The sequence below is a fragment of the Vitis riparia genome, chromosome 10, assembly GCF_004353265.1.
Source record: "Vitis riparia cultivar Riparia Gloire de Montpellier isolate 1030 chromosome 10, EGFV_Vit.rip_1.0, whole genome shotgun sequence".
Classification (NCBI taxonomy): Eukaryota; Viridiplantae; Streptophyta; class Magnoliopsida; order Vitales; family Vitaceae; genus Vitis; species Vitis riparia.
In genome coordinates this window covers 4247293-4270819 of record NC_048440.1, presented here as the reverse complement: position 1 = coordinate 4270819, position 23527 = coordinate 4247293, and the positions used below count along the sequence as shown (strand labels likewise).

Here is a 23527-nt window from a genome sequence, read left to right as displayed (position 1 = left end):
AGATGAACTAGAAGACTATCAAATATCTCGTCAAATAGTTACTCACTTTCTAAATAGAAATCTAGATAAAAATCGTCAAATTTTCAAACCTACGGAAGTAGGGAATCAAACACTTAAACTTTCAAATAATAATAATAATGATTTGATTCAAATCTTAACAAAGAAAATTGAACAATTAGATCTTTCAAACAAAGCATCAGCTTCGAATACAAAGTCTGTTAATGTCATAACAAAAATCATTTTTGAAAATGTGGATCAAATACAAAATATGTTTGAGAAACATCAAATAAATCGGATTTCCCATAAGTACAAACAACAAACCAAAACTAGGAATTACTATCCTAGACCAACTCCCCCTGATCTTCAATATAAAGAAAGGAATCAAATAGTCCAATCAAAATATGATGGAGACACCATCTATGAATGGAACATAGATGGTGTAAGTGATCATCAAGTCTTGAACATTTTTCAAGAAATGATCATGGCTTCTACAACCTACAAATCAAGAGGAAATTCGGACCATCTGATCTGTGTACACCTGGTAGTAGGATTCACAAGCCAACTTAAAGGATGGTGGGACAATGCTCTTATTGAAGAAGAAAAAATCTTTATTCAAACCAGCTTAGATGAAAGAAGAAACCAAAATTTGGTTCATACCTTAATCTTTGCTATAACTAAACACTTCCTTGAGATCCAATTGCTTTCCAAGCTCATACTTCAAAAATCCTTCAAAACACCATATGTAGAAAATTGAGTGACTACAAATGGTATAAAGAAGTATACTTTGCTAAAGTACACTCAAAAACCAATGTTAACCAACCCTATTGGAAAGAAAGATTCCTCAATGGGTTACCAAAATCTTTTAGTCAAAGAGTTCGAATGAGAATCAAAGAGATGTACAATAATATTATCCCTTATGATTCCTTGACCTATGGTCAACTAGCAAACTTCGTTAGCCAAGAAGCATTAAATCTTTGTTCCTTGATCAAAGTTAATGCTACCCTCAATTGTACAAAATAAAAATATTCCCAATGCTTTATTTTTAATCATTCTACTTACATAATTATTTTTTAAAATAGCACTAAAAAAACACATATGAAGATGATAGAAAACAACTAAAAAAATGTTAAGAAAACACTTTATTTTTTATTTTTAAAAATACAAAATAGAAAATAAGTTTTTTTTTTTTTTTTTTTACCAAACATTTTTTTTTTTTTTTTTTTTTTTTTTTTTTGAAGAATAGAAACTATTCTCAAAAACCGTTTCCAAACATGCGTTAATAACTATTCTCATAAAATAAAATAACAACTTATCTTCACCCTCTCTTGTATGCCATATAAAACTGAGGAGAATATGTGTTAGAGGTTGGACCAGCATGCAAATATAAAACACTAGTTGTTTGCCACAAGCATTCTCATGTAGAATTTTCAAACCATTGTATCTTGTTTTATGACAATAACGACATGATGGCCCTCCATCTTATCAAAATTGATGTTTATTGTGATATTGACTTTGAAAAAAACAATAGCTGCACCTCAAAAATCATTCCCCTTTCAACTAATTTGGATGATTTCACTTTTTATTATTATTTTTAAAATTTCAAAATATTTTTTGTCAAATTTTAAAATAACAAAGAATAATTTTTCATGATTGCACTTTTATTTTTCAATTTTTTTTATAATTTAAAATACGAAAACCCTTTTGAAAATTATGGTTGTAATGTGGTTTTACTATTATGTCATGCTTTGTACTTAGGAACGAGGAATGTGAATGAAAATTTTTAAGTCAAAATTATTTTTTGTTTTCATTTTAATGTTAAGTGATAATGAGAATGAGAATGGAAAAAATAAACAAATTAACAATGATATCCGCATATATAGTTTAAAATAATATTTTTATTTTTATTTTTATTTTTTTAAAAAAAAAAACTCTCACACTATGTATAATTTAAAATTTTTATTTCATTTTAAAAAATATGTTTGAGAGTTTTTTCACAATAAAATAAATCTATTTGAGTTAGTGATTTAAAAATAATTATTTTCAAAAAATTAATACTACTGATTAATTGTTGTTCTTAAGAAACAATTTTTAAAACTGATTAATTTTAAATTATTATTTATTTAAACAAAATAAAACAATTATACTTAATATCCATATTTTTAATAATATTTATAAAAAAAATATAATTTATGATTTTATTATAATATTACTAATTTATTTTTCATATGACTTGAATTAAATTTATTTTGTATAAGAGAGATTTTATTTCATTCACATGATTCCTTAAGTCATCCAAAGGGAATGAATGAAAAAATGAATAAAATGTTCATTCTCATGCCTCATCCCTACGTACCAAACATGACCTTCTTCCTCTTTTAAATTTGATAATAAATTTTAAAAAAAATAATAATAAAGGTATCAAATTTTTGTTTAAAAGATAAATTAACATTCACATTCATCTTTATCTTATCTTATTCAAATTCATAAAAAAAAATCATTAATTTTTTTTTTTACTTGTCATATAATCACTAAATATATTTCATATTTATAAAAATTTAAAATATGATTAAAAATTTATTTTTATTTTTTACTTTTAAAATAATACCAATAAAGTACATCCAAATTAAGTACACCTATTAATTTCCTTTTATAAACATAACATTGGAGGAGGAATTTAAAGAATAAAAATAACTTAAAAAAACAAAAACATATATTTTAAGGAAGAAAATTAAGAGAAAATGATTAAGAAACTCTAACATTATCCTTAACCTTATGTTTTATAATTTTATAGAAAAATATCAAAGAAAATCAAATATAATTAAAACTAGTTAAAATTATGTATTTTTAAATTATTTAATTTTTATATGGATGAGTTAAAATAAGTAAATTGAGTTTGAAGTCGCAAATAAAAATAATTTATTGACTTTTAATTTATTTTTTATTTTTCTTTACCATTTATTTCCTTTTACTTTTCCTTTATATTTTATTTCTCTTACATTTTCTCTCTAGTTTCCTGGAAATCAAACATAACATAATGAAATAACCTTGGAGAAGTCATTCAAAAGTATCATGACAATTTAGAAAGAATAATTTAGAATTCAAAAACAAAAAGAATAATAAAACTTGCATTTTCCTTAAGAGCACATTTCCTAATTCCTGTTTGGAATTGAAAACCAATGGGAAAAAAAGGGAAAAGAAAAAAGGGAAAATATAAAATAAATAAATAAATAAATTCTTCCCTTTTATTTCTTTTAACTTTTATTATCAAAACAAATAATAAAATATACAAATAGGTAAATTTTGAAAGAAAAAAAAAATTATTTCCAAAAAAAAAAAAATTTCCATGTAGATTTTCATGTCAATTTTTTTTCTTCATTTAATCTTAGTTCTATAAATGTGGATTAGAAGTTTTCAAAGGTTTGAAAGCAAAGCAATTGAATATTTGACTAAGGAAGATGATCCCTCCTCCAAGCACTCCTTTTCATTGATTACAAGCGCATCAACCCTAAAGTTATGTTTAGTTCCACAAATACTAAGGCTATGTTTGGTTCCCGGAAAGTACAAAGGAAAGAAAAAAAATGTTAAGGAAAATGATTTTCTCATATTTGGTTGTCCTATGAAAAATATTAAAGAAAATCAAATATAATTAAAACTAATTAAAAACTTATGTATTTTTAAATTATTTAATCTTTATATTGATGAGTTAAAATAAATAAAATGAGTTTGAAGTAACAAAAAAAATAATTTATCAACTTTTAATCTATTTTTTTATTTTCCTTCACTTTTTCTTTCCTTCTACTTTTCCTTTGTATTTTCTTTTCCTCGCATTTTCCCTCAAATTTTTCGGGAACCAAACATAGCTAAGTAAAGAAAAAAAATATAAAGAAAAATTATTTTTTCATGTTTGGTTGTCCTATAAAAAATATCAAAGAAAATCAAATATAATTAAAATTAATTAAAAACTTATGTATTTTTAAATCGTTGAATCTTTATATTGATGAGTTAAAATAAATAAAATAAGTTTGAAATAACAAAAAAAAAAAAAAAATTATCAACTTTTAATCTATTTTTTTATTTTCCTTCAAATTTTATGGTAACAAAACATAGCCTAAGAATCCCCGTATGAAAACTCCAAAAATGCCCAATACAAAAACAAGTGCGCTATTCCCTGGCCAGCATATTTTTATTTGGAAAATACCACAACATACTACCAAGATTAGACATTTCCAATTCCGTTAGAATGAATGAATCCTATCTTTCCATACATAAAGGAATCAACAGCCATGTAACAGATTGTTATTACCTGTCATTCTAATCATTCCCCTATATATGTGTGTATTTATATCACAAAAACATACCCCGAGAGAGAGAGAGAGAGAGAGAGAGAGAGAGAGAGAGCACTTCTAAAATGGCTTCCTCTTTGTCTGTTTATCTTCTTGTACTGGTGTTGGGTGGGGCTCTGCAGGCATCTGTAGATGGCCACCTCAGCCATGAAATCTTAGCCCGACAAAAGGCCGATCGAGTCAAAAAGCTTCCCGGGCAGCCTGAGGTCGGGTTCAGGCAATATGCAGGCTATGTTACAGTCAATGAAAGCCATGGAAGAGCACTGTTTTATTGGTTCTTTGAAGCCACCCAAAACCCTCATCAGAAGCCTCTCCTCCTATGGCTCAATGGAGGTATGCTCTCTCTTTTCATCTCCATTCAATTCTGGTTTTTTTTTCTCCTTTTTGAAATATTATTTTTGAATATACTCTACTATTTCATCCTTCATCATTGAGTTTGTTCATAGTTGGTTGAGGGCTGGAATTAGGTAATATTCCCTTTCTGCCTCTTCATGCATTTATTATATTTGCATATTTTTCCAATAACCTTATCCTTTGCTGATCAAATTATTGTTTTGATTTAATTCATTGCGTGTAACCCCCTACACCCCCCATATCTGTCAACCCTCATGATCGTGTGGATGCGAATATTTGACCATAAGATTGAATTTGGCTATTGTTATTGTCATATTGACTTCACCCCATTCTTTGGAAATATCAACACTCACCTTTTCTTGCTTTTTAATAACCATTATATATATATATATATATATATATATATATATATATATTACAATTATGGGGTTCCTTTTTTCTCTATCTCTACTCATTGGATTCAAATTTATGAATTTAACTAAGTATAAAATTTAAAAATTGGAAAATTAAGAGAGAAAAGAGTAGAGATTTGACAAAGAAAAAATTTAAAAATATTATAATATTGCAAATTAACTTTATTTCAAAAGTCAACTCAAAAAAATGTGGAGATTTTAAGAGAGATTGTAGGATGGTAGATTATTGATTTTTTTTTATATATATATATTTTATAAAATATCATATCCTTTAGGAGAGGAGGGTCATTCTAACCTTAAATTTAGGATAAAATTTCGAACCAATGATGATTGACCAAGTGTTTTTTGACCCAAACCTCAATGATGAAGAATGAAACTAACCTAAGAAAATAAATGGCCTATGCAAAAAGTTCTCAAAAGTTTTAAGGCAAATCAAAAGAAGCCCAATGATTGTTTGGGCCCAAGCCCAAGTTGGGTCTCAATTTGCTTCTTACTTATTTCTTTAGGCCATTCCAATATGGAACATGTATTATGTTAACTTCATTTAAAATATATAAATGTCCTTTAGCTGTTTCAAGTATTTTGGAAACCTTTTTTTATTTATTATGAATTTTTATTTTTATTAATTTGAAAAGGCAAACATCCATTCTATAGAAAGAGAAACTTTTCATTTTAAAATTTCACATAGCCGTTATTTTTTTGCTTGCTCAACTTGGTCGCCCTCATATTATATGCCATTAATTTTAGAAAATTTTATTAGGATTATAATTGGAAGTTTTCTAATTTTGTAATTTGGAAAATACAGGACCAGGATGTTCATCCATTGGGTTTGGAGCCACTGAGGAACTTGGCCCTTTCTTCCCTAGAAAGGACGGAAAGCTAAAGTTCAATCCTCACACTTGGAACAAAGGTAAATCTTTTTATGTTTTATTATTATCAAATATTTTTATGTTCTATCATTTATTTTTTATTATATTTTATTTTTCTCATGAAAACTTATTTATTTAATCCTATTAATCATCCATTTTATGTCATATTCGATCTTTGAAAAGTTTGAAGAAAAAAAAAAAAATATATATATATATATATAAAAGAAAATTTTGGGCAATCAACTTCTAGTTCTATTCATAGTAATATAAAAACAGTTTTCTATTTTTAAAAATAAAAATTTGTTTTAAAAAGTTCCTAATACTGTTTTAACAAAAAGAAAACATAGGTTCCTTCAATCAGAATTTTTAAACATGTTTTTAAAATTTATTTCTTATTTTTTAAATTAAAAACAATTTTTTAAAATAGCTTCCAAAAAACATAATCAATCAACCCTTTTCTTTCCTTTTTATTTTATTTAAAAAAAAAATTTTTATGATATATTGTAATAAAATCATTTTAATTTTTTTTTCCTTTTTTAATATTTTTCAGAAATGAAAGGTAACCTTTATGTTGGATTTTAATGCTCCATAACAATAATAATAATAATAGAAAATAAAATAAAGAAATGAAATGCAAATGGGCGGCATGCAGAACTAATCACGATATAAAATTTTGCATTCAGCTGCAAATTTAATATTTGTTGAATCTCCGGTGGGGGTTGGATTTTCCTACACCAATACAAGTAGCGACATTGATCAACTTGGGGACACAATTACAGGTTATTTAATCTCTTATTGCCATTCTTAATTCAATATTTAATAAATTTTCATTTTGTTTATTACTATTATTTTTTACTTCATGAATAGCAAAGGATTCCTACGCCTTTCTCATCCATTGGTTCAAAAGGTTCCCACAATTCAAACCCCATGATTTCTACATCGCTGGAGAAAGTTACGCAGGTATTTTCTATTTTCATTTTTAATTTCTTAAATTTAATATTTAATTTTAATATTTATTAATTTGATTATTTCTTTCTCAGGGCACTATGTTCCTCAACTCGCCGAAGTTATTTACGATCATAACAAGCATGTTTCCAAAAAGCTTCATATAAACTTAAAGGGATTCATGGTAAGTTCTCCCCCTAATTCTAAAACTAAATTTGGTTATGCAATCTAATCATACTACATATCACGATAATCAAATTTTATTTTATTGCTTAAGATGAATGAAAGTAAGTGAGTGTCTGATAAATCAACTTATTAAGTTAAAAGTGATTTAATAACTTAATTTAAGCTATTAAGTAAATTAAATATATTAAGTAAAATAATTTAATCATATAACTTAAAGTAAAAATAAAATTTTTAAATAATTAACTTATTTTAACTTTTTAACTCCATTTACCCTAATTATTTATACTATCTCCTTTATAATTTTACTACTAAATACCCTTAATGTCTTATTTTATTATAATTTATGAAGATAAATATGTCAATTTGATCATCAAATAACTTTAATGCTTAAAATAAAAATTAAATAATAAATTTTAAATTAACATCTGAGTTATAATATAACTTAAAATCAATTTAAGTTAATAAGTATTAAGTTTTATCAAATACCCTTTACATATTCCTTAAAATTAAAGAAGATAAATATGTTAATTTGATGATTTAAAATGATTTTTAACTTAATTTTATTAAACAAGCTTAATGCTTAAAGTAAAAAAAAAATAATTTAATAAGTTTTAGGTTCATAAAATAAGTTAACTTAAAGTTATTTTAAATAATTAAATAAAAAGTATTAAGTTTTAACCAAATAGAATAAAAGAGATATAAAATTAGGAATAAGTTAAAAACATGTTAATTAAAATTATTTTAAATTCTAAATAATATATTAAGTGAATTTATTTAATTAGTAAGTTGATTTGACAAATTGGAGGGTGTATGATGTGGTAACATGTTATGCATTTACATGGAAATCAAAACAAATATAGATCGGGAATGCGTTATTGGACGACGACACGGATCAGAGGGGTATGGTGAGTTACGCATGGGATCATGCGGTGATATCGGATCGTGTGTTCTTTGACATCAAGAAAGCTTGCAACTTCAGCGCGGAACCAGTCACCGAAGAATGCAATATTGCTCTCGGCAAATACTTCGATGTTTACGAGATCATAGACATGTACAGCTTATACGCTCCTACTTGTGAGGATGATGCCACCTCCTCCACCACCTCCTTCGTCGCTAGGCAGCTGCCTCTCATCCGTGGCAATGTCGCTCCCAAAACATTTTCCAAATTTGTGAGTATTCATTCCCCCAATTTCCTCTCTCTCAAATTCCACACGGGCTTACAAAGTATAATTGGGCTGAAATCGGCAACTTGGCCTGCCTAGTTTTGTTTAACCTGGCCCAGCCCAAAAGTTATTGCATCTGAAATTTACGTGTTTTTATAAGAAGAAACTTTCTTCTAACTCCTCCAAAATGACTGATGGTTATAGCCAGCGTGGCATAAGAGACCAACGGGGTACGACCCATGTGCATCCGACTACACCACGGTCTACTTAAACAGGCCAGAAGTTCAAGCAGCCCTTCATGCCAATGTCACCAACATTCCCTATCCATGGACTCATTGCAGGTACTTCTCTATTTTACACAACTTTTGTCTTTTTTTTTTTTCTTTTTTGTTGTAATAATAACATTCTTTTATAATATGAAAATACAGCAACAACATTTCATTTTGGAACGATGCCCCGGCTTCAATCCTTCCCATCATCAAAAAGCTTGTAGACGGAGGCCTTCGCATATGGGTTTTCAGGTTATTTATTATAACAATTTTTTATTCATTAATTTATAAAATTAATTAATTTTATTTATTTATTTTATTTTATTTTATTTTTGTGTAGTGGTGACACCGACGGTAGAATTCCGGTATCCTCAACTAGATTAACCTTGAGAAAGCTTGGATTGAAAACTATTCAAGAGTGGACTCCATGGTACACCAGCCACGAGGTAACCAAAGGAGTATTTTGGAAATTATTCTGGAAAATAATATATTTACTGGTATTTATATTTGAAAAGGAAAAAAAAATTAAAATAAATAAAATTTATGATGTTCTGATTTTTTTATTTTTTTTATTTTGGTAGGTTGGTGGGTGGACAATTGAATATGATGGGCTGACGTTTGTGACAGTTAGAGGTGCTGGGCATGAAGTTCCAACTTTTGCACCCAAGCAAGCTTTTCAACTAATTAGGCACTTCTTGGACAATGAGAAATTGCCATCTACACCTATTTAATTTTCTTTTCTTTTTCTTTTTTTCTAATTTTCTTTTCATTTTCCTTCTAATTAAAAAAGATAGTAATATGGAATGTAGATATGAAAATAATGTCAGAAATTTGGAAGTTTCCGAATAAGATATTCCTACTTCTAATCTGCCCACTACTCTCTTCCTTATACTCCTTTTTTCTATCTACTCTACTTGCTTTTTGAGTTTTTGACACCTGCCTTTCCTATTACTCACATATTATCCTTAAAAGAACTTCTCCAGGGGTGATATACAAGTATAAATATATAAGTATTGAATTTTTCTTAATCCTAAAGTGAGTTTTAATATGTTTTTATTTTAATTAAAATAAAATAAATATTTTAAGTTTTATGACCCATTTAAATTTAAATTTAAAATAAATCTCATTGAGATATTATTTTCCTTAAAATATGGGACACATCTCTTGGTGTTTAACCACCCATCTTCAGTTTTGGGGCTCCCATTTTCCAAATATGATTCCATGGAATACGAATTGCAAAATAAAAAACACGAATGAAAATAAAAATAGAGATAAAAGTGAATTAAGATAAAAAAAATTTAAAAATATAAGTAAAAGTATATGGGCCGAGAGTAAGAGGGTTTAAAGAAAGCTTCTAAAATTTTCAATATTTTAGACCAACATTATAACTATATTTTTTTCATTAAAAATGAATAACAATATTAAAAAAATCACAATAAATTATGATGTTTTAAAATTCACAATCTTAAAAAAAAAAAAAAACTATCATACAAAATAAATGAAAAATAATTATCTCAATAAATCTTGTTCATAATAAAAATATAAACTGTGTGTTTTTTTTTGTTAAAAATGATAGTATTTTATTATAAATATAAAAGAAAAGATTAATATTTAACTAATAAAATGTTAATAATATTTTATTTTAATTAATTATAAAATAAATATAGTTAATTCTTTAAATACGGAAATAACCAACTTTCTTCATTACATGTATTAATTAACTCCTCAATTATTATCACAACATTTTAGACCAATTTCATCTAAATTTTCTTAATCATTGTTATAATTTTCAAGTTTTAAATTATTTTTAAAAACTATTAGAATCATTAATAAATCAAACACAAGTCTCATATGATTTTAAGTTTGTTTGCCGAACTAAAAAATAAAATATGTTGTATAGAGAGGAGAAATTGATATAATCATTTTAGACTGCTTTGCTAAGAGAAATTTTAGTATTAAATGGTCAAATTTGTAAGTTACATTTTTTTTTTTTAAATTAGTAAATTTGTTAATGAATCAACACATCAAAATTCTATTTGATTTATAACTCTTTTGCTAAATAAGAAAATTTAAAATATGTAGCAAACCTATTGAATGAGTTACAATTGTTTGCTTAATATTAGGAGTAGTACATATTTGAACATGATATAGTACATGTTTAAATAAAGACTAATTTACAAATAAATAAAGAGTAGTATACACTTATGTGTGTTTATTCATATTCAATTTTTAATTGATTTTTTAAATCTTTTTGAATTTTCTCACTATACAAACGAAACTTTGAATAAAATGGAATTTAGTAAATTGCAATATTTAACAAATCTATTAATTTTCAAAAATAATTTGGAATGCATAAATTAAGGCAATTAGTACTAGAATTTCTTGCCAATTAATCCTCATAATATTTGTTGCTTCGTGTAAGGATCAATTGCTATAAACAGCTCATGAGTCGAGATTGATGAGTAATCGGAGAAGGCTTTGACCGTTTAATTATTATCGTTATGTTCTTGAAGTGGCTTTTAACATCAAATACAAAACACTAAACATGAATTGTAGAATAACTGAATATAATCAAGGGAGAATTGTGTTTTGGGCCCAGTTGGGCCCAAAAATTAAGAGAAAGTCCATCTAACTGACCCATTTAAGCTGAAAACCCATAGGAAGTGTCAAAATTAAAAAGAAGGATATGCACTTTTATTAATTCCAAAAATAACCTTTGCTGATTATGAAAAAAAATAATAATAAATAAAAAAATCCAGGTGGAATTTTGCCCTAATTTTGGTCTCTCTTCAGCATTTCAAGCCTAAAAATCGTTTTCTTCTCTTCCTCCCGAGTTCCTTCATCGCTTGCATCTCAATCTCTGCGGCTCTTTGGAATTTTGCCCTAATTTTGCTCTCTCTTCAGCATTTCAATCCTATAAGCCGTTTTCTTCTCTGCCTAGAAGCTGTTTTCTTCTCTGCCTAGAAGCCGTTTTCTTCTCTTTCTCCCGAGTTTCTCCATCGCTTGCATCTCAATCTCTGCGGCTCTTTGGAATTTTGCCTTAATTTTGCTCTCTCTTCAGCATTTCAAGCCTAGAAGCAGTTTTCTTCTCTTCCTCCCGAGTACCTCCGTCGCTTGCATCTCAATCTCTACAGCTCTTTCATTTTTCTCGCATTCGTCTCTCTCGAAAATTTGAATAAGGTATGGATTTCAGTTGGGTGTCTCTTGTTGCATATTTGAGGTTAATAGATTGCCTAAATCTTGACCTAAATTTTCTTAGTCCAAATCTCTAAACTGTGTTCAACTTGATCTCCGGAGTTCAAGTTACTGTTCCCATTAAATAATTGACTTCTTGGTTTGCTACTATTATTCGGATGCTAGGAAAATAATGAGAAAAAGAAGGAAAATTTTTGAACCATAATTTTTTCTTTAAACCTTGAGAATACAGAAAATGCACTTTACCTGCAACTCATGATTCATGGCTTAATCGATCTGATTTTATTTTTGTAATTTTTTTTAGATTTTTTTTTTCATGCTATTTGTATATTTTAATTCAAAAAAATATTTGTGAAAAATTGTCATATATACTTGAAAATAATTTATAATTGTTTAATTGGTTGCTAGAAAATCGGGAGAGGAAAAATGGAAAGGGGAAATGGAAAACCTAAAAACCTTAAAGTTTTCTTATGGTGCCTTGGCTTGAGATGTAGGCACAAGTAACAGATTTATCTCTTTTTATCTATTAGTTTTTTTGACCCTTAAACCTTAAATGTGTTAAACTATTGTTTATGGTTTTGTATGAATCATCTAAAGTAGGACATGATAGTTAAGAAGAGAATTCTGTATTTGTTACATTTTTTAGGCTATTATCTCTTCATATTATTTTGCAAAGCAACGCTTTATAATTAATATTTAAATATGTCCATTCTCTTTGAATAAGTTTGTAGGCATGTCTAATATAGTAGTACCAACAGAAATTGTCTAAGGGTTTGAGTGAGAATGAGAATTTGTTTTCTACCTAGTGTAAGTATAGGTTAGAGCTTAATAAAACGTGGGGGATTATTTCCTATTGAATGTCTTATAGTTCCATAATTCCAATGTTTTTGGTGTATATATATATATATGTTCTGGAGTATTATGTCGAATCAGACACAAAATCCTCCTACTTTACTAGATATTGTTGTGATGTTCTGTCTTAAAGTTCCAAGTACTGACACGATTAGATTATTAGCATAGGTAAGTAGTAGTGTCAAATTGGGTAGCACTAAAGTAGTTGGAGAGAGAGGTTTTTGCTTATAAAAATGTGAACTATGAATATATAAGTAAATGGGAATGATATGGAAAATAAGTTAGAGATTTGTTTTTAGAAGTAGGACTAGAAGTAACATAGTTTTTAGTTGTAATCTTTCATTTTTTTTTCCTTTTATAGCCTTTCTTAGTTTTTAATTTAATGATTTTTTTTAATCTATTAATTTCAATCTTTTAATTTTAATCATGAAGCGGTCGTGTTGTGTTGTCTTGTTCATTCTCGTGGCCAGAAAATGGTTTAGAATTGTCATATGACAAGTTCAGTCTGTCTTTTGATTGAAGAAAAATTAGAAGTAGAAGAACAATTTGTTGATTGACTTGTATGGATTGAAAAGAAATGTTAGATGCATAATAAATTAAATCATGTCCATCATAAGGTTTGTTGGATCATGCTTTGAATGGTCTATTAATATAAGCCTATTTTAAGAGTTATCAATTAAGTCATCTATTCTTGGGTTTAACAAATCAAGTTTTAACCATCTCATTTGACGATGAATTGGTCTTTAACGAAGATTCAAATTATAGATTTATTCTAAGAGTGGCAACATTGCACTCCAATTAGGCGTGCAAACCGTCAGCAAACATCATTGCCATCATCAGTTCTGTCGGCTGATAGCTTGCATATTGGAGTTCTTGCAGTACTGAAGATTGCTAATTTTGGATTTGCAAGGTAAAATTCATATTCATATTATCTTTTACATTTTGTATGTGGGTTTTGATGGTAATTACTTTTCAAAACTTTTTGAGCAAGCTTATAAGATTCCTTCTTTTAATACATTTTTTTTTGTTTATTTTTCTTTTTTGAGAACACTTGATGGTTTAACTTTTAGCAAAACCAAGTTGTGATATTAACATTACATGGAAAAGTTTTAACAAGTTTTCCTCTGTTTGTATTCCAAAATAATTCAACAAACTGAACTTTCTCATGAGCCTCCTAATTTCAAAGGGTATAAATATTCATTGAAATGAAACCTGTTCTCTTTCATTTTAAAAATCCTTTTGTTTAACGTTTCTAGTTTCTAGTACAGCTAAATGGGCTAGATAGTTAAGGTCCTTTCAATAAGTTTATATGTTCCAATTCTTTTTTGGTAGATCTCTACAACCTAGAGGTATTGCAGAAACATTGTGTGGTTCAGCACTGTACATGGCGCCAGAGATAATGCAACTTCAGAAATATGACGCAAAGGTGATATTTACTTTCTCCATCTGTAAGAATCCATCCATTTTCTCGCATAACCTTCTCCTATTAACTTGAACCAAATACGTAGGCAGATCTCTGGAGTGTTGGTGCCATTCTCTTTCAACTTGTGACTGGAAGAACACCATTTACAAGAAACAATCATATACAAGTTTTTTTTTTCTTTTTTTTAGCACATCTGAAATAATCATTTGTAGTGGTTGGGTTTTCAACTTGGTTTAATTATTGATTCTTCTTGTGTTTAATTTAAGTAGTAATAATTCTCTAGTTATGTTTAATTTGTCTTTCTTTGTGCCATTAACTTTTCCTTGATTAACTTTTTGTCTTGTTTCTTGAGCAGTTGCTCTAAAACGAATTGCATTTCCCTCCTGATAATAATGATTTGAGTGCTGATTGCAAAGATTTGCGTAAGAAATAGCTGCGCCGCAATCTAGGTATTTCACAGAATTTAGCTCGAAACTGGTAGCATTTATATATATATATATATATATATATATATATATGTGTGTGTGTGTGTGTGTGTGTGTGTGTGTGTTTTATTAGGGAAACCTGTTTGTTGCTAGGAATTCTTAATGGCACCAAGTGAAAAGCCTAAAATAGCTAAAGATGATACAAAAGTGAAACATATATGATATCTGATTGTGCCAAAAAGAAATCATTGTAGTTCTAATACTAAAGGCTTATTGAGGTTTAATAGCTCTTTGATTCTTCTATGTCCTTGTATATGCAGTGGAATGACTAACATTTGAAGAGTTTTTTAACCACCCATTCCTTTCTCAAAAGCAACCAGATGAAGCGTTAAGGTAAATGAGGAAAAAAAATTTACTCTTCTCGATCTTGGCATATGATATTTTCATTCTTTACTCATGTTAAAATCCTTCGTGGCATGCAGTAGTAGGAGATCATCAAGAATAATTGATGGGTTTCCTTTGTCTGAATGCAATCATGTGAGAAAGATAGAGGCAAGTTCTCAAGAGGATTGTATGTCTTTTCCTCTAGATGATGATTCCAGTGGTGTTGAAGGGAGCCATCATTTTTGAGGAAGAGGTCCTCAATGAAGTCTACCTATGGATTTTCTCTTGATAAAAAAGTTGATATAAGGGAAACAATATTTAATAGTCCCAACAACATGGATCTTGCTTCTAAATACAGCAGTGCATCACATAAACCATAAATTACTGGCTTTAGGATTGACAGTCTTAGGCCTTCAGATGAGAATGTCAAAGAACCTCTAAGAACAAAGACCAATGAGGAGTTGTTCAAGAGGTACCAAAGTTTTCAATAATATTTCATTGCTCATTTTAATATTCTATTATCTACAAAAACGTGTTGCTAAAATTTATGTTCTTTTTTATTATTTTATTTGTATGGATTCCACAGTTGTGGATTCATTGGAGGAGTTGGTTGATCAGGATTATGTTTTTGTATCTGGACCCCCAATGGATGTGTCATCTTCCTCAGCTATTGCTTCCAAGCCAAGTCATTCACAATGCAAATCAAGGAGTGCCCCTCTAACATCTGTAAATATGAAGATCAAATCAAGTGCACCAATGCCAATTGCTGGTGCAGGAATGACTAACACATGTTATACTGGAAGCTTGGAAAGTCATAGCTCGAAACCTTTTGGGACTTCACAAGGATCCATGGATATAGGAGATGCTTTTGAGCAACCATCAACTCACTGCATGACAAGGATTAAGTCATTGCAGCAATGTGCATCTATCATCACTGAATTGGTAAATGAGAAGGTAATTTATCAATCCTACTTTAGAAATCAACTCTCCTTATTTTTTCCTATAATATATTATTTTGTCGGTTAAAAGTGCAAGCATGGTTTCTGGGTGGCGCTGGACTAAATATGCCCCAATACTGAATAACTCTAGATCACTTGTTCTAATTTGTTTCTCTTGTAGGTCTTTTTAATTTAGGATATTGTATAGGAATCATCAGCTAAATAACCATTGACCAATCATTGTAGAGCCACAATCCTGGCTCCATATAAATGGATTGGGATCCCCATAAGCTTTGGTGTGACTTAGTATCTGAGGTTAAAACTTTTCTTGCCTGATTGGAAGTGATCAGTATATTTAGCATCGACAAATTTTGTTTTTTGTTTAAAACATGAAAATTTTTGTGTTAAGAACAATGTGTCAAGTAAATCCATAGATGCAATGTCTCATGATAGAGTAGTATTTGAGAGCTCATTTCCATATAGACATTAACTTATTATTGATTCCTGGTCTCTGTATGTGTGCCACATACGTACTGGTTTGTGGTAGACTCACCTTATGGTATGTTTTACAGTACCATGTATTATTTCTGCTGATACAAATTTTTTTAAATTAGCAATTTGTATATCTTTAAATGACTACATTGTCTATTTTTCATAAAAAAAGATTGAGGCATGCCCATCATTACCACCTGAAGTATATTGAAACAAGTCAACAACACTCCTACATGCCTCATTGATCCAGTGTGTGCCCAGTTTAGTTTTAACATATTGTTACTGCCATAATGTCACTGCAAACTCCATTTCGCTACACATTGACGTTTCTATGTTTACCAATGAACTGTTTTTTATCATATGTTTCTGCCTTGCATCATTCAATAAGGACATTCTTTTTTGGTAGATTTTTTATTAGAAAACAGGGAATTTTGGTTTTGATGGCATTTTTGGCTATGGCAGGTTCAAAAAATGGGATCAGTTGGGAGGTCAATTGATGTTGCAAGTTTTAAGAATTATGAAGAATTATGCTAGGCAATTGAATGCATGTTTGGACTTGAAGGTGTGCTCAACGACCAGAAATGCTCAGGTTGGAAAATGGTGTATGTGGATTATGAGAATGATGTACTTCTTGTTGGGGATGATCCCTGGAAGTAAGTTCTGTTCTGTTGTTTTGTGCATGTATGCACTGATAGAACCCAGATCTACTGAACCCCCACTATACCATTATAGTAACTAGACCAATACATTCTCATAGTAAAATTAAGCAGAAATAAAGTCAGTATATACCTACATTTTTAGGATCATTTTGCTTGCATTCTGGTGGGGACTGTTTATAGTTCACTTTCTTGCTATATCTTGCTTTCACAGCTTATGTTTTTAGTAGTTTTTGTTTTCATTTGGAACAACTAGCACTATGGGTTTGATTCTGCAGTTAGACATATTTCCAATGCTTATCAATGTTCCTCTGCTAGTGAGTTTATTGGCTGTGTCCACTGTATTAGAATTTTGTCGCCTTTTGAAGTTCAGCAGATGAGTGAAGAGGGCATGCATCTTCTCAATAGCATAACAATTGAAGGGATTAATGATTCTGTCAGAAGGTGACCACCCTCAGGATAGCCCCACCTGATTTGCCATTGAATATCTGATAACTTGCTGCTGGTTGTTCCAATGGTGAAGATGGAAACATTGGCTTCATCAGGGGCTCATCATCAATCCTGGCAACCTTGGGTGTACACAGCCTCAAGCCAGGCTTAGGCAATCTGAGTGCCGAAATGCAAATGGCTCTAGCTTAGGCCTTTTGTTTTAGCTTTTGTTTGGTTAAAGTTGGAATGTAGTGTATGAATTATAAATGCAATTCTACATGTGAAACTAGAATAGGAACCCTTTTACTAGATGTAATGCTATGGAGGATGATGTACGACTGTCAGAAATTAAATCAGTTGATATTTTTGCCAGAGCAATTACTTCATTCATTTGAAAAAGTTCTTAAATTAAACTGGGTATCTCTGTTTAGTTCATAAGGGCTTCGGTGGTGGCTCTATAGAAGATTGCAAGATGTGTAGGTGAAACCAGGTCGCTTGCTTACATTCCTTAATTGGAAGAGAGAAGGAAAAAGATTACAATTCAGGAATCCAAAGCCTCGAAGGGAAAGCAAAAGGATCTCGGCGAAAAATGATCTTGCAAATAAGGATAGAATTATGACTAATTGATCTCATCCATCAACTGTCTACAGTCATAAGAAAATACGCCATTATTCTTTTAGAAAATTGCACTAGAAAAAACGCCATGAATATCCATTGCTTTCGTTTCTCTACTCTTATGCCTTATACATCATCAGACTGCATGTTCATGGGGGTTTTGAACAAAAATAACTTGTTTTCAAGAAATATTCTATAAAGTAAATCCCCTATCAAAATAAATTCTAAATTGGTGTTTCTCAATCATGTGGATGCCATGTGGTTTGAGATCTTTTTTTTTTTCATATATATATATAATTTTATTTTTTGGTGTGGCATTTTCCCTTTTTTGTCCTAGGTTTTTTGGTGGGCAAAATTGCTCATGGCTTGGTAATAAGAACCCACTTTGCCCTTGGGTTAGTTGGGTGGATATTAGCTTGATTGATTATAAGAATAAGGTTTGTCAGAGACTTATAGTCAATATTTGTGTTTCAATTATCAATGAACTCCTACTTTAGTATTGGGAACTACCAAGTTCAGACAAGAGAAAAGGAAAACTCAAGAATAATCCATAATCACTTGAAAATTATTAGTCTTTATTTTGGAAGTTATTATGTATGATTTTAAAAATTATTATTAACCATTCTCAGAATGTAGTAGCTCCACACCTTAAAAGTAATCATTCGACACATCGAAAAATGGCGATCATCATCCCAAAATTTTGGACTAATGGGAATGACACCGTTCAAGCACAAAACACATTATTCAGCACTAAGTACTTGGTTAAAAAGCTAATCTATCAAATCAATTCTTGTTAGATTACAAGCAGGTTACCTCTATAATTCCTAACTTACAACTATTACAATTATTGAAGCACGTGTTTGTCATACAAAGCAAGATGTCTCTCTTGCTAGGATTCCTGAACTGAAGCAGCTCAACCCCATAATGATGTTTTGTGAGTTCTTCCATAAGTTTCAGCACAATGAATTTTGTATAGTCCTCTGGGTTCGTATGTTGGTTGTTGTTGTTCCTCACGATTGGAAATAGTAAGATAGACACCCTTGTACACCCTTGTACTTTTAGTACATTGGCCTTGTACACTTAGTGTAAATGCCTTGTACAGTTGCAGAAATTCGACCTAGATACAACATAACTAGTGCATATGGCTGGGTTAACCACGTTCCAATGTCATGGATCACCGAGTTGCGGAAAAATGACACCAAATTGAGGTTCCTATTCATCATAAGCGCGCTATCTCATCCAATGAATGTGTACGAAAGGAAATGAGGAATGTCCCTCTTAGAAAAAGTAAATGAGCAAGCAATTTTTTCAAAAGCATTTCAAATCCTTTAAGATAGGCACCCCTGTACACACTTGTACAGTTAGCACATTTTCTTTGTACACTTAGTGTAAATGCCTTGTCCAGTCACCAAATCCCTAATAGGTACATATTTTCAAGTGAATATGGGTGGGTAACCAATGTTTCCATTACCATGGACTAGGGAAAATGACACAAAAGTTTACCCTAATTTCGGTTCATATTCATCATTACTAGGGAAGCTAATAGGATGAATGAACATGGTAGACATCAATTAAATTGCATGCAATGCATGTGTTATCAAGCAACATGTGTGAGGATTGTTCCCCACGTTTGGAAAAAGTAAGATAGACACCCTTGTACACCCTTGTACTTTTAGTACATTGGCCTTGTACACTTAGTGTAAATGCCTTGTACAATTGCATAAATTCAACCTAGATACAACATAACTAGTGCATATGGCTGGGTTAACCACGTTCCAATGTCATGGCTCACTGAGTTAGGGAAAAATGACACCTAATCGAGGTTCGTATTCATCATAAGCGCGCTATCTCATCCAATGAATGTGTACGAAGAGAAATGAGGGATGTCCCTCTTAGAAAAAGTAAATGAGCAAGCAATTTTTTCAAAAACATTTCAAATCCTTCAAGATAGGCACCCATGTACACACTTGTACAGTTAGCACATTTGCTTTGTACACTTAGTGTAAATGCCTTGTCCAGTTACCAAATCCCTAATAGGTACATATTTTCAAGTGAATATGGGTGGGTAACCAATGTTTCCATTACCATGGACTAGGGAAAATGACACAAAAGTTTACCCTAATTTTGGTTCATATTCATCATTACTAGGGAAGCTAATAGGATGAATGAACATGGTAGACATCAATTAAATTGCATGCAATACGTGTGTTATCAAGCAACATGTGTGAGGATTGTTCCCCCCGTTTGGAAAAAGTTAAATAGACACTCTTGTACACCTTTGTACTTTTAGTACATTGGCCTTGTACACTTAGTGTAAATGCCTTGTACAGTTGCAGAAATTCAACCTAGATATAACATAACTAGTGCATATGGCTGGGTTAACCACGTTCCAATGTCATGGCTCACCGAGTTGGGGAAAAATGACACCAAATTGAGGTTCCTATTCATCATAAGCGCGTTATCTCATCCAATGAATGTGTACAAAGGGAAATGAGGAATGTCTCCCTTAGAAAAAATAAATGAGCAAGCAATTTTTTCAAAAGCATTTCAAATCCTTCAAGATAGGCACCCCTGTACACACTTGTACAGTTAACACATTTGCTTTGTACACTTAGTGTAAATGCCTTGTCCAGTCACCAAATCCCTAATAGGTACATATTTTCAAGTGAATATGGGTGGGTAACTAATGTTTCCATTACCATGGACAAGGGAAAATGACACAAAAGTTTACCCTAATTTCGGTTCATATTCATCATTACTAGGGAAGCTAATAGGATGAATGAACATGGTAGACATCAATTAAATTGCATGCAATGCGTGTGTTATCAAGCAACATGTGTGAAGATTGTTCCCCACGTTTGGAAAAAGTAAAATAGACACCCTTGTACACCCTTGTACTTTTAGTACATTGGCCTTGTACACTTAGTGTAAATGTCTTGTACAGTTGTAGAGATTCAACCTAGATACAACAAAACTAGTGCATATGGCCAGGTTAACCACGTTCCAATGTCATGGCTCACTGAAAAGGGGAAAAATGACACCAAATCGAGGTTCCTATTCATCATAAGCGCGCTATCTCATCCAATGAATGTGTCGAAATGGAAATGAGGAATGTCTATGAGGAATGTCACCCTTAGAAAAATAAAATGAGCAAACAATTTATTCAAAACCATTTGAAATCCTTAACATAGGTAGCATTGTACACACTTGTACAGTTAGCACATTTGCATTGTACACTTAGTGTATATGTCTTATACAATGGCAAAAATTTGACATACCTAAAACTCAAAGCGTGCATATGGGTGAGCTACCATGTTCCAACGTGATGCCTAAGGGAAAATGGGGAAGGGAAAAGGGGGAAGTGAAACCCAATAAAGGTTCCTATTCATCATTATTGTGGTTGGTCATCCAATCAACATGTATGAAGTAATAAAATTGAACGGGATGAGTGCGTGATCAAGGAATGTGTGTGAGGGAATGTTCCTCATCCTTTCAAAATGGAAATGATTTTAAAACATTGCAAATACTTCAACATAGGTACCTTTGTACACCTTTGTACACCCTTGTACATTAAGCATAGGTACCTTGTACACTTAGTGTAAATGTCTTGTACACAGACATAAATTCAATACAACCACTATTGAATGTTTGCTCATGCATAGGTTAATCATGTTTGCAATCTTTTGGTTAATAAAATAAGGAAAAACTGAAGTATCAATTTGTTCCTTATACTTTTTTAACAATACAAGCAAATTTAAAAAACAACAATCTGTCCATTAATGTGAAGCTATTCGAAGTTAATTCCAACTTTCCAGCTAGAATTCAAAAGAAGATTATATGTTAAGCATGACAAATTATTATTCAAACATATATTTTATTCAGTAAAAAGCATGCCTAAAGATGGGTTCCATTCAACTAGTGAATAGCTTTTTAAACATCACATGTGGCACCAGGCCTAACAATTGTCTATAATTTACGAGGAAACTCTGAAGAAGACCAAAATGCTTCTAACTGTGGCTCACTTGTAGAGTAGTCACCTTTTTCTCCTCCAAGCAATTCTTCAGAGCCAAACAGGGAGACATTATTTTCTTCTGTCCGCAATTCTCCTTCTCATCCATTTTCTCTTGATCCAGAACTTTCATTTCTAAACCTGCTTCAATTTAATGCCAATGATTAGCAATTTCAAGCTTCCTGTTTATTCCCATAAATACCAAATATTTCCAATTAAAATTACATGAGATAAATGTGGATGAAATTTACACCAAACTAATTGGGCACAAATTAAATTTTTAATTCATTTGTTGCAAGAATATACATTGATCAACGAAATAAGAATTGTTTTAGATACTAATCAAAAGAACGAGAAAGGAAAAGTTGGGTGGAGTGGGCTAAGACAAGAAAAATCTTCAAAAAGAAAATTTAGGAATTCAAGCAGAAAACAAAAGCTCATGATTTTGATAAAATCAAGATAGCTAATAGAAATTTTAATAGAATGTGAAATAGTCATGAACTTACAGCTAACACAAAGAGCAAGAGAGATTCTGAGAGAGTGGATCCTAAATTAATCTCATGATATCAGTTTCTATGAGCCCCAAGCCTATAGAGCTTATAAAGCCTTATTACAAAAGTCTACAGCCACATAGAAAGACAATAGGACCAAAAGTAGCATTAATTGTGCATGCATCATGTAACCAGGTCAAGGTATACAAAACGAAAAGGAAAAATGTAAAAAATGGAATAACCTAGAATGTTCCAGAGGAACACAACACCTTATGCATATACATCTTGCCCAGTGTTTGTGAGCCACAAAACAATAGTTACATTTGAGGCTTTTTAGAGGTCTGGACTCATCAAACAGAATGGAGGTCTTGCATTGTCCAACTGGTGCACCATATGGCCCACAACCCACTAAAACTGAAGCTGATGGACTACATAAATGTTTGATATGCTAACAATGAGTAGTCAATTGGTGGACATAGCAGTTGGTGGCAGCCAGTTTATATCTTCATTGGCAGCCAGTTTGGTCGGGTTGACCAATTTCTCTGCTTTCGAAATATTTTTGATCCGAAGGATAGCTATTCTAGATTATTTGCATCTTCACCGGACAATCTTCTTCCCCAAAGCTCACCGTTTGGATGAAACCCATTTATTCTCTCTGGACGATGATGATAAAATACCTACAAACGCCTTAACTTGATAAAATCAAAATGTCAGCAAATAATTCAGACCTCCATCATTTGGATTTAGGAATGATCATTGATAAAATACCTACAAAAGCTTTTCTGAAATGCTCACAATCCTTGGCTGTTGAAGAAAGCGATTGTGCGTATGTTGTTTACAGAGGGAGAGAAAAGGGTAGGAAGATTCAGAATTTTCAGTCTGGTGACATGGCATTTGAAGTTTACCAGCTATGAAACCCATTAATTTACAACCATTTGAGTTGGAAATATAAAGGGCATTTTTGTCTGTTAACATCTGATATCCTTATCATTAATTAGGTCAGTTAGATGAACCTTCTCTTAATTTTTAGGCCCAGTTGGGCCCCAAAAACAATTCTCCCTATAATCAATACATAA

At 30.8% G+C, this 23527-nt stretch overlaps 1 protein-coding gene and 1 pseudogene across 1 annotated transcript; both read left to right on the top strand.

Annotated features, from left to right (window-relative positions):
* The first annotated feature begins 4224 nt into the window (after positions 1-4224).
* LOC117923406 (serine carboxypeptidase-like 34) lies at positions 4225-9416 on the top strand. The gene is made up of 10 exons (XM_034841672.1): positions 4225-4676; positions 5916-6020; positions 6663-6758; positions 6847-6939; positions 7020-7108; positions 7971-8279; positions 8478-8614; positions 8702-8794; positions 8883-8988; positions 9124-9416. The coding sequence occupies exons 1-10, from the start codon at positions 4409-4411 to the stop codon at positions 9271-9273; spliced, it is 1446 nt and encodes a 481-aa protein (XP_034697563.1). The 5' UTR covers positions 4225-4408; the 3' UTR covers positions 9274-9416.
* A 4520-nt stretch (positions 9417-13936) lies between these two features.
* LOC117923913 lies at positions 13937-15201 on the top strand (annotated as a pseudogene).
* Positions 15202-23527: the final 8326 nt, after the last annotated feature.

Bases quoted from the DNA above. Each gene is read 5' to 3' on its own strand.
- LOC117923406 (XM_034841672.1), top strand. From the start codon at position 4,409: ATGGCTTCCTCTTTGTCTGTTTATCTTCTTGTACTGGTGTTGGGTGGG. The intron at 6,021-6,662 runs GTAAATCTTTTT...TTTTGCATTCAG, and splicing joins TCCTCACACTTGGAACAAAG to CTGCAAATTTAATATTTGTT. The intron at 8,615-8,701 runs GTACTTCTCTAT...ATGAAAATACAG, and splicing joins TATCCATGGACTCATTGCAG to CAACAACATTTCATTTTGGA.